The sequence below is a fragment of the Pinus tabuliformis genome, chromosome 1_2 (assembly GCF_031772625.1).
Source record: "Pinus tabuliformis cultivar Carrire ecotype Pingquan chromosome 1_2, CPIR1, whole genome shotgun sequence".
Lineage (NCBI taxonomy): Eukaryota > Viridiplantae > Streptophyta > Pinopsida > Pinales > Pinaceae > Pinus > Pinus tabuliformis.
Genome location: NC_142298.1, coordinates 179,830,971 through 179,843,293, shown reverse-complemented (window position 1 = coordinate 179,843,293; position 12,323 = coordinate 179,830,971). Strand labels below are relative to the sequence as shown.

The following is a 12,323-nucleotide window of genomic DNA, read 5'->3' as shown; positions in this document are numbered from 1 at the left end:
TTTTCAAGAGTTAACAACTTCATTAACCTTCAGTGCTGACTTTAGTAGCATTTAGTAGTGCCATGTTAAATCTATTATGGGCAAAGTCTATAATTATATATTCATATATCAGATGCGATCTTTGGAAGCATTTTTTATTGTAAATTGACTTCTGGTAAATATGAACTATATTAACTTTTAAGGTGCAAACAACATGTGTGTGCACATGATAAATGTGTGTTGTAGATTCCAGTATGGACAGTATTTCAACTAGAGGGGTTACTTCCTAATGACTAATTTTAATTGAATTGATAAGGTGAATTTTACGATGTAGAGAAGAAAAATGCAAGTGTACATTGTATTGGTGCTGTAGGTAGTAGTTCAATTTGACAAAGTGTATGGTTTTCCAATGATAGTGATCACTGATAAGTTTACAAATGCTTTAATCTTTAAAGTATATAGGTTCTCAAATCATCTGAAATATTACATTCTAGGTGTCCTGTAATTCATTCTCTTGATTATCTAGTTAAAATCTAGATTTGTTTTCTAGTAATCTTTTTCTTTGTAGAAGTGTCCTAGGAGAATATGGATATGTAACATCCTTATTCTGTGTGCAGGTTTTGAAAGATTTTCTTTATACAGCTGAAGCAGATGTGAGATCACTTACATCATTATATTCAGAAGTGGTTAGCTCTCTCTCTCTCTCTCTCTCTCTCTCTCTCTCTCTCTCGCTCTTGTTCAATCTTTTTAAAGTCTGAATTAACAAATTTTGTCATGTCAGGGACGGAATGCAGACTCACTTGCCCAGTATTTTGGTGAGGATCCTGCTCGTTGCCCATTTGAACAAGGTAAAACTGCCTCCTATTTGGTCCTGGTGAATTACAAATGTGTAGGGAGAAGTGATACTCTATTGGGAAATTATGTATACTATTTTTGAATCTAAACTTTTGTGTTCTATTTACTCAAGTTTTATGTACAGTTGTTCTTTGTTTTCTATTCTTCTTTCTTCTTTTGGGCCTGTTTAGAAATTTATAGTGTTATAGTGGTGAAGAATACTATAATTTGTCTTTCATGTGCGATAGTTAATTCCTACATTTACAGTGAAACAAATAGCGAACAAACAAAGGGCCATTTTGAATGATAGTCTAGATCAATTCTAAAGATACAAATCTGGTGCAGCTCATTGGTTTTGTGTAAGGTATGCGAAGAAAAATATATGGGTACCAAATCCATCGTGATGCTAGTGATACTTGTGCTCCAATACCTTGTGATAATGGTGCTCTTCACAGTTTTTGCGTTTATGCATAATAACATAGTTAACAGATGACAATATACCAGGCTAAGTTGCACGAAGCGCCGAAATGTTTCAGAGTTTCTGAAATGGGTACCTTTAGAAATGTCACCTCCCAAAAATGGAAACGTTGGCCGAAATGCCGACTGAAACGTCATATATATATATATATATAAATGAACATATAAATAAGTGAATAACACGTTATCTTGCAAGAAAAAAAGGAATAAGACCCATGGTGGACAATTTAGAAGGAAAACCAAGTCTATATTAGCTCTCATATATGATTACATGATGGTCGAGTTTTAGTTTCGATGTTTCGGGTGTGGGTATGTCCCGAAACGCCAGGTTCCTAGAAGTTTCGTGCAAAATAGATACCAGGCACTAAGAGCCAAGGTAATTGCATAACATTGCTAAAGGAAAAATAGAGCAATTGTGGACGATTAGAAGGCACAAGATTGGCCCAAAAGCCTCTTTGTGGTGTTTTATGTGCTATACAAAAAGACAGGTTTTAGAGTCAGTCATAAATAAGAAAAGACAAAAGGAAGAATGGATTTCTGGGTTGATCTAAGAGAATCACTACACCAATGCCAAGTTTCAAAATACCATGCCTTCAGATCCAGTTTTGCAAATATCTCTGATTTCTCCTGACATTTCAAAATTCTTTCCAGGTTTTTTCATGTTGCCAATGTTTCCAGGTTTTTCAGGTCTGATTTGTGGTTGTAGATATGTTCTGATATTTTTTCCAATATGCTGACAATTTTTTTTTCTTTCCCTGGACCCTCAATGATACATTCCCTGAAACGATATTTGCAGCATTGCTAAGAGCACAAGAGAGGGGATGTCCCTTGCAATTCTCTGATTAAAAAGGAATGGTCACGGTTGTGATTTATCCCTTAAGAGCTTGGGAACAAAAAATGGGAATGCTCCAAGGAATGCAGTAGAATAGCATATGGTAAGAGCTTCAAGCTTTAGCATTTATACTGATAGTAACTGAAGTGGGAAACGTTAAAACATAAACAAGTATGAGCATATGATTGAAGATTCCAAGAGTAAGCAAACAAAATCTTGGAAGACGAATTCAATGCAGTTTCTCTCTTGGGAAAATTACCCTTAGGGTTGAAAAGAGCACATGACAAAATTGTAATCTATACCAGTATCACAATACTTATCTAATTTTCAAACAGTGATGATATTGAGTGCACAAACAGTGTGAGCAAAATAGTTGACTTCTTCAACTAATACAAGTAAAGTCGGTTCAACAGTACCTAACATTCCACAAAATTTACTATCTTTCCAGCTACACAATATAGTTTTAGATTCAACTAGAGCTGTTACACCAGCAGACCTTCGTGATCTTATACTACTAACCAATGTTTTAAAACTCCGACTCGGGATTGGAACCGGCCGAGGGTCGACTCCGACTCTGTGTCGACTTGGCCGTTGTAAAAAATACATTAAATATTTTTTTTTTAATGAAAAAACATAATTTTAAAGATTTTCATTAATGTTTCCAAATACAAAACAATAGAATATAGAGAGAAGACAACATATGATCAAAGTAGGCTCATGAATCTATCCATTATATCAAAATGGAACCCAGTGCACTGTCCAATACATACATGATAAAGAGATCAAAACAAAAACACACAACCAAGGAGGCTCTAAATGACAAAATTGTAATCTATACCAGTATCACAATACTTATCTAATTTTCAAACAGTGATGATATTGAGTGCACAAATAGTGTGAACAAAATAGTTGACTTCTTCAACTAATACAAGTAAAGTCGGTTCAACAGTACCTAACATTCCACAAGATTTACTATCTTTCCAGCTACACAATATAGTTTTAGATTCAACTAGAGCTGTTACACCAGCAGACCTTGGTGCTCTTATACTACTAACCAATGTTTTAAAACTCCGACTCGGGATCGAAACTGGCCAAGGGTCGACTTCGACTCTGTATCGACTCGACCGTTGTAAAAAATACATTAAATATTTATTTTTTTAATGAAAAAACATAATTTTAAAGATTTTTATTCATGTTTCCAAACACAAAGCAATAGAATATAGAGAGAAGACAACATATGATCAAAGTAGGCTCATGAATCTATCCATTATATCAAAATTGAACCCGGTGCATTGTCCAATACATACATGATAAAGAGATCAAAACAAAAACACACGACCAAGGAGGCTCTAAATGACCTCTACAACAAAAGTAAACTATAAAACATCACTAGTCACTAGTTTTACTGGCTACTGCTAGAGAAGCCAACATCATCTGGCTCAGACTTTGAATCAGAGTCAGACATGGAAACCCATGGCTCTTCCTCCTCATCACCATCTCCCACTGCAACTGTAGAAGTAGTAGCACTAGCAGGCGCAATAACTGCACGCTAAGATAGACGAGATATGCGCTCCCGTCGCGGCTGAGTAGAGGAAGTCCCTGCATCTGGAGGACTTGGGGCTAGGCCTGGTACAAGTGGATCTGCATTCAAGTGAACATCATGTTCAACTAATGTCCCCATCTGTAAATCCAAATCAACACCAATATCCTCATCAGAATTAAACTCTGTTGGATGACTCTCTACTACCCAATCTGATGTTGGATCAATATCTTCCAACACAATGGGATCTGTATGAGGTCTTTTGTTCAACAATTGGTTGCGTTTTAGCCGGAGGTTGTATTGGACATAGACTAGATCATTTAATTGTTTTTGTTCCAAACGGTTTCTCTTCTTTGTGTGAATCCTCTCAAAGAAATACCAATTGTGTTCACACCTAGTAGCATTGCAATTTTGACTTAAAATACAGATTGCAAACTTCTGCAATTGAGGACAATGACTACCAAATGCCTCCCACCATTGTGCGGCAAAAACATAGTTGTGTAATGGGTTAGCTCAACAAATTATATCCAACTTGCAAATTATAAACAATTTAACAAAATAAGAATTTGAAAATTGAAATTGTTTGTTTACATGGCTCATTTGCTTACCTTGCAATCCTTGCTAGGTTCTTTCCAAGGGTACCTGTGGCTCTTCTGAAACAAGTGATCTGTCAATGTATCTCCAACTGATCACTCTCCTTAGGGACCATGATACCTTGGGTTCAGAAAAATCCAGCTTCATGTATAGGGCGATGGAGTTGATTGTTCCATATTTGATCATTGATTTCCCAAATGGGCCCATACTTAGCCACTCTATCCTTCTATATTGTCTTTATTTGCTCCTTTGCTTGATCCATAGCCTTATAAATGAAGCCCATAGCCAATCTTTCCCCATCCACCAACTACAACACCTTAACCAGTGGCTCAACAACCTTCACAATCCCTACTGCCTTTTTCCAAAATATTTCTTCATTAACTTTCTTTCTTAGATCTTTGCCATCTTGTTTGTGAGACCATTGACATTCATTCCATTCATCACTGGGAAACACCCTTTGCAAGTTTCTATGTTGGAAAAGCATAGATTGCAATGTCAAAAAATGAGTTGCAAATCTAGTGATGGAAGGCCTAATAATATCCCTGCCCCCTGTGTGTTTCCTCATTAGGCTCAAAATCCACGAGTGATTGTAGATATATTTTGTTATGCTTTTGGCATGCTCTACGATTTTCTTAACCCAATCTATTTTGCCAATATCCTCAAGCATGAGGTCTATGCAATGTGTAACACATGGGGTCCAAAAGATGGTTTTGTGTTTTTCCTACATTTTACCAGCAAGAACATAGTTAAAGGTATTATCTGTGATGATTTGAACAACATTAGCCACCCCAACTCTTCAACAAACTCATCCAAAATCTGAAACAAGTTTGCATATTCCACCTTATCAGATGCATGAACTGATTTTAGAAACATGGTTCCCTATGGGCAAAATATAAGAAAATTTATGATGGTACGGTTCCTTTGATCAGTCCATCCATCTTGACATGATGGTTCATCTTGTTTTTGCCCATGAGCTTTTGAAATCTTTCAACTATTCATCAATGGACAAAACTTCTTTTTGCAAAAGAGATCCCCTTAACTCATGCATAGTAGGTTCTTTGAAGCCCTTTCCAATAGCAAATATGGCATTAAACATGGGTTCATAATATGGTGAACAAGAAGCATTGAAGGGGATATCAGCATCAATACCACCATCTAGCTATGTTATCACAGGCCGTCTCTCTCAGTTATTTTTTCCAATGGTTATCTAAAGTGGACTGCATTTGACCTCTATTAGCTTGAGGACCATGTGCACTATTAGAGGGAGAGGAGGGTGTGAAATAACTTTTGATATCACCCTTCTTTTTCGTTTTACCCTTACCCTTTTTTTGAATAGACTCCAAAGAGGGAGGAACATAGCGGAAGGGGTTGGATGCATCAGTGCAAGGGATAGATGAAGAGCCCTCATAATCAAAATTGGGGTTGGCAGCCATCATGTGTTTTATAATCCTCTTCCTCCCAATTTCAGCCTCTATTTCTTTATGCCTAGCTTTTTCTTCCTCGAACTTCTCAAATTTATCTAGAAACTCCTTCCTAATCTCCCCAATTTGTTTTGATGCTGCTTCACATGTAGTAATTTGGCTTCTAACACCAACCAAGTGTTGTTTTAGCCTATGAATGCCCCCTCCACCTCCCTTATTTTTTCTATGACAAAATTTGCAATGCATTTGATTATCAATCATCTCAACATATGCCCAAGCAACATCTTTCATTCTAGGAGCCATTTTTTGATATTTGGACTTGGAAATGAAAGGAAAAAAATCTGAAAATGAAAACAAAAAAAAAACAACGCTTCAATGTTCATTTCTTTTACAAAAATTACTCTTTTCAATTTGCAAATTTGCAAAAGAAAAAGAAAAATAAGCGAAGACAAATTTTAGAAGTGAAAAAAAATACCTCTAGGCTTTATCCTCCTTAATGCTGCGCCAATGATTGCCCAAGACTCCTCATAGTTGCTCCAAAAACCAACTCCACAACTTTTCACAAACTCCTCACAAATTCTCACACAAATGCAATGAGATCGCTGTGAGGAAATGTGAGCGGGTTGGGTAGCTTTTATAGGCTTGGGAGAGGTAGTTCAACTTCAAGAAAACTTAAAACCAAAATCTAATTGTGTTCGGGATTTAAATTTCCCTCCAAAAAGCATCGTCGGGCGTCTTTGACTGGTTCGACCGATTTAATATGGACTAGGCCGAGTCGGTGACAAACTGGCCACTGAACTGGTTTTTCTACTGAGTCGGACCGGCCAGGGGTATGGCTCGGTCAGCTCGGCCGAATCCGAGTCAGGGCGACAGATTTTAAAAACACTGATCTGGATAGTGGAACCTCATTCCATATGACCGACAACGAAGAATTCTTCAGTGACTTGGAGGAGAAGGACCTCCAGATGCACATCGAAATGGGAGATGATGGAAGATATAGTAGACTAACATCTGTACTGTTACTTTTCAGAGTGAGTCTAGTTATCCTCTCACATTAAAAGATATCATGTATGTTCCGAGTCTGAAGAAGAATTTGTTTTCAATTGCTATGTTGGAGGACTGTGGCTACGATGTGATAATTAGCAAAGGAAAGGATTTCCTTCGTCATATAGCCTTTAGGACAAGTGAAGCAGATTGGGGTTCGAGTGAAGAACCTCTAGAAATTGGATGTAGAAGACTGTGCTTCTTTGAGCACAAAAGCAGAGAAGGTGCAGAGCCGAGACATCGGTGAGTTGTGGCATAGAAGATTGGGTCACTTGCACCATGGAAATTTGAAGATCATGCAGCAGATTTATACAGGACTTCCCAAGGGTGCACTAGAGCAGAGAGATACATGCAAAGGGTGTACATTGGGGAAGTACACCAAAGCCACCTTTCATGATAAGGACAGTCGAGCACAAGCGATCCTTGAAAGAGTTCACTCAGATGTGTGTGGACCATTCTCGACAGCCTCCACATCCAAGCACATGTATTATGTAATATTTGTAGATGATTTCTCTTGTAAGTGTTGGATTTTCTTCATGCAGAAGAAAGATCAGACATTTGCTAAATTTTGTGAAATTAAAGCACTTGTTGAGAAAGGCATTGGCAGGAAAGTGAAGGCTCTCAGGAGCAATAATGATGGAGAATTTGTGTCGAATGAATTCAAGAACTTTTATGCATCAAAGGCATTCAACGAGAGTTAATAACACCCCATAACACACAATAGAATGGGGTGGCTTAAAGGAAGACCATAAGTATTGTGGGAGTTGCACAGGCACTGTTACATGATGAGGGCCTACTGTTGCACTTGTGAGTTGAAGCATGCAACACAGTTGTATATGTGTAGAACATGACTCCTCATTGGATTTCTGGGATGAGTTCACCAGAAGAAACTTTTTCAGGTAAGAAACCAGATGTGGCACACTTCAAGATCTTTGGTTCATCAGTTTATTGTCATGTTACCAAGGATGTAAGGAAAAATCTAGAACCAACAGTTGAGTTGGGCATATTTGTGGGGTACACTGATACACCTCACAACTATCAGGTGTACCTGCCATCTCACAGGATGACAATGGTTCGTAGAGATGTGAAGTTCGATGAAGAGAAGGCCATGAGATGTTCCCTTGAGAGGGAGCTTCAGTTGCATGGAGAAGAGGAGCTTTTAGCTCCAAAGGAAGAACCTCAGGATGATGTGGAGCAACCACATGCAGAGGAGCAGAGAGTGGAAGCACCCACTCATGCAGAGACTTCCAGAGATGGAAGGAAGCACACCAGAGAGGCTGACAGATTGATGCATGATGCTAGAGAGAATGTGGGAGCACCCACATCACAGCACTGGCAGAGGAGGTCATCGAATCGGTACACTGACTACATGGCTTTGATGAACAAGAGTGTAGAGATTGAGTCATCCTCATTCGAGGAAGTAGTGCGACAACCAATATGGTTTGATGCCATGGTTGAGGAGTATGACTCCATTATTAGAAACATTATTTGGGAAGTAGTCTGAAGACCAACAGACAAGTCAGTGGTGAGTTCTAGATGGCTTTACAAGGTAAAGCAAGTAGCAGATGGGAATGTGGAGAAACACAAGGCCAGATTTGTGGCCAGAGGGTTCTCTTAGGTGGAGGGAATTGATTACAACCAGACCTTTGCTCCAGTAGCAAGGTACTCTTCAATCAGATCTGTTCTAGCACTTTCAACGCAGATGGGATGGAAGATATACCAGATAAATGTGAAGACAACATTCCTTTACAGTGTGATTGAGGAAGAGGTGTACATTGAGCAGCTGGAAGGATTTGAGACCTTCAATAGAGAGTCGCCATGTGTGCAGACTCTAGCGAGCGTTGTATGGATTGAAACAAGCACCCTGTGCTTGGTACACTAGGATTGACAGTTATTTCACCAAGGTAATGCAAACCTTTACCATATTGTGGTTGAAGGTAAATTGTTAATTATAGTATTATATGTCAATGATTTAATTCTAACAGGTGATGAGAATCTAGTAAAATCTTGCAAAGAGGATCTTGCAAGAGAATTTGAGATGGAGCTGGGGCTCATGCATTATTTTCTTAGTATGGAAGTATGGCAAGGAGATGAGGAATTGTTTGTCTTTCAGGGCAAGTATGCCGACGAGATACTGAAGAAGTTCCACATGGAGAGTTGCAAACCCATGGAGACTCCTCTAGCAGGAAATTGGAGGAAGGAAGATGCTACTTCCGCTGAAGTAGTGGAGGCTACTATTTACAGGTCGCTTGTGGGTTCACTTATGTATTTGGTGACGACAGAACATATGTTTCGCAGTTAACCAGCTTAGCCAAGCAATGGTTAAGACAACCATACTTTATTGGAAGGAAGCTAAACATGTGTTGAGATACCTCAGAGGCACCACTCAATTTGGTCTTTGGTACAAACGGACAGAGGGAGTGAAGCTTCAAGGATTCACAGATGCAAATTGGGCAGGGAGTCCATTTGACAGGAAGACCACATTAGGGGAAATCTTTAGTATTGGGTCAGCAACAGTTTCTTGGTACAACAAGAAGTAGAGATTAGTTGCACTCAGTTCAACAGAAGCAAAGGACATGGCTACTAGTCAAGCAAATTGTGAGGTTATTTAGATGAGGAAGATCCTTGTTGGTTTATTTGGTCAGCATATGGATCCTACAATGATTTACTGTGACAACTAGAGTTGTATCAAACTCTCTGAATATCCAGTTTTTCATGATCGGTCCAAGCATATTGACATCCGGTATCATCATCTCAGAGATTGTGTGCAGAGGAGAATCATGTTGCTGGGGTACATTCCTACAGAGGAACAAGATGCAAACATCTTGACTAAGGCACTGTTAAGAGGCAAATTCGAGTTCCATAGAGGTAGGATTGGGGTATTTGATTATTCCTTTCTTGTTGTGAGGGAGTGTTGAAAATGCAACAAGAAAATCTTAATTAAATTTTGTCCTTGAATTAAATTAGGAATAAAATTGTAATTCCACATCACAAAACAACTTGTACAAGTTAACTAAGTTAATTTGACTTAGTTGGCTCAGTTAATTCGAGTTGAGGGTCTAACTTGAGTCATGTGGAGTGTCTCCTACATTATAGGAGCCCTAGTTGAGTTTATTTTGAGTTATAATTAGTGTTTTAAAAAACAGACAAATTGAATCGGAAATGGTCGAGTTGACCGAGTCGGACCCTTGCCCAGGCCGGGTAGCTACAAAAACCGGACGAAAGGCCGATCCATTACTGAACTGGCCGAGCCAGTCCGTGGCAGAAAAGAGAGGGAAAGACAGACTCCAAAATCGTTTTTTTTTTTTTGGTTTTAGGTTTTTGGCACTCCATCTACCCTCTCTCAAGCCTATAAAAGTTACACAACTCCCTCACATTTCCTCACAACTATCTCATTGCATTTGTGAGGAGTTTGTGAAGAGTTGGAGTTGGTTTTTGGAGTAGCAGTGAGGGGTCTCTTGGCCAATCATTGTAGCAGTGAGGAGCTTCTTGGGTAGTCATTGGAGCAACATTGAGGAGTTGGTTTGTTGGAGCATGTTAAAATTGGCAACTAGGGCCAAACTCCATGTGGATCATCTTATTCATGACTGATAATATTTTTATTAGATTCCTCTCGTCGAGAGGTGTAGGATTGATCTAAAGATCATTCGATTCCGATAAGTATTTATGGAGATATGAATTTATTTTGATTATGGAATAATTATCAAGCCGACCAACAATTCATGTAGGCTCAGAAGCCCAGCAGTCGCATCTATTCAATCATCAAACATTTGTGTATAAATACAGGAGGAATTTTCCTCATTTGCACTCACTCATCTCATCACAACTCTCTATCTCTCCTGCGCAGAAAAAAGGCTCTTCTCCTACTGCGCAAAAAGAGACTCTTCTCTCACACGTGTGGAAGGAAGACACATAATTTAGGGCTGCAACTGTAAAAATTTCTGTTTTCCCACCCCGGTTTTCAGTTTCTCCTTATTTCTCCCATGTAGTTAAATGCCCATTCCCATAACCATATATTTAACAGACTGAAAAAAATAAATATTGCTGAAAACACAAATTCTGGAAATTTTTCAGAACGCTGGAAATTGCAGAATTAAAAATCAGCAATCAAAAACAGCCATTAAAACACATTAAAACACTGATATTTTTGGTCAACTTGACCCTGGAAAAACCCCCTACAACTCTTGGGGAAAACCAGTTTGAGAGCTCTTCTTTATTTCTGAAAATTGCCTTTTTACAGTGAGAATTATTCAGCAAAAAATCAGCAAACAAATTTACAACTTATCTCCTTTCCCGTGCCTCACAGCAATCTGGAAATTACAGCAAACAGGATAGCAATAAATGCTGTACGGCCTCCGTTTTGTGTGCAGAAAAATCAGCAAACTGCTCCTCGATTTTTGTGCAAAAATCTGCCTTTCACTATGTGTTGAATCAGCGGTACAAATCTGCTCAACTGCTGCCTTGGAATGTGTGCCAAGCTGCTGTCTCCTTCTCCTCCCTGCTCAGAAATCTCTCTTGCTCTCTTGCTCTCCTTCTCCCAATCTGCTCATGAAAGAATGAATGACCTTTTCCTCCTTTTCCTCCTTTAATATAACTCCAAGTGACTTTTGGGTGATCTCTAAATCCAATGGCTGAAATAGATTTAGATCAATGGCTGAGATTAAATGCTCATTTAAATCTCACTTTCTATTTTTTAATTCACCCCACTTTAATAAAGATCCACTTAGTCATTTATTTCCAAAGTCACTTTTCTTTTCTAATTTTTCATTGACTTTATAAAAGTCACTTTAAAATTAGACTTAATAACTTTATCACTTAAAGTCACTTTTAAATTAGATTTAACTTTATAAAATTATAAAGTCACTTTAGGAGAAAAATTAAATTCTTTTGGACACTTTTCCCTAGGCCAAAGATCAAAGCCTAAGGGAATCACCTGTCCTTCGGTACCAAATTTCAACACTCCCTCTTACCGAGGAAGGTGTTCCTCACCACACCCATCTTGTCTCTGAAGTAGACATGCTTGCCCCGTGGTAAGGCTTTGGTAAGAATATCTGCAACCTGCTCATCAGTGGAAATATACTCAAGTTTCACAACTCCCTTCTGAACAGTCTCTGATGAAATGATATCTGATCCCGATATGCTTTGACCTGTCATGAAATACTGGATTCTCCGTGAGTTTAATGCAACTCTGATTATCACAGTAAATCACTGAAGGTCTCAACGGCTGACCAAATAAGCCAAACAACATCTTGCGAAGCTAGATGGCCTCACAACTAGCTAGACTGGCTGCCATATACTCTGCTTCCGCTGAACTCAGTGCTACTGACTGCTGCTTCCGGCTGAACCATGACACTACTGCTGAACCCAACCCAAAACAACACCCTGAAGTGCTCTTCCTATCAGAAGCACAACCTGCCCAATCAGAATCAGTGTATCCTGCCAATCTCACTCCATCTCCCTGCCTGTAGTCCAGACCATAATCCACTGTCCCCTGCAAGTACCGCAAAATGTGTTTTGCAGCCACCCAGTGAACCTTCCTAGGCTCACACATAAACTGACTCGTCGTGTTGACTGCAAAACAAATATCTGGTCTAGTGTTGAC

At 38.9% G+C, this 12,323-nt stretch overlaps 1 protein-coding gene across 4 annotated transcripts in view; it reads left to right on the top strand.

Moving 5' to 3' along the window:
* Nucleotides 1-2,151, top strand: part of LOC149205084 (formin-like protein 3) — an 83,073-nt gene extending 80,922 nt beyond the window's left edge. For all 4 annotated transcript variants that reach the window (XM_089394889.1, XM_089394890.1, XM_089394892.1 and 1 more), the window contains exons 17-19: nucleotides 597-665; nucleotides 761-827; nucleotides 2,087-2,151. In XM_089394889.1, coding sequence (XP_089251015.1) covers nucleotides 597-665; nucleotides 761-827; nucleotides 2,087-2,136 — 186 coding nt within the window. In that variant the 3' untranslated portion in view covers nucleotides 2,137-2,151. The remainder of the gene's footprint in view (nucleotides 1-596; nucleotides 666-760; nucleotides 828-2,086) is intronic.
* Nucleotides 2,152-12,323: the final 10,172 nt, after the last annotated feature.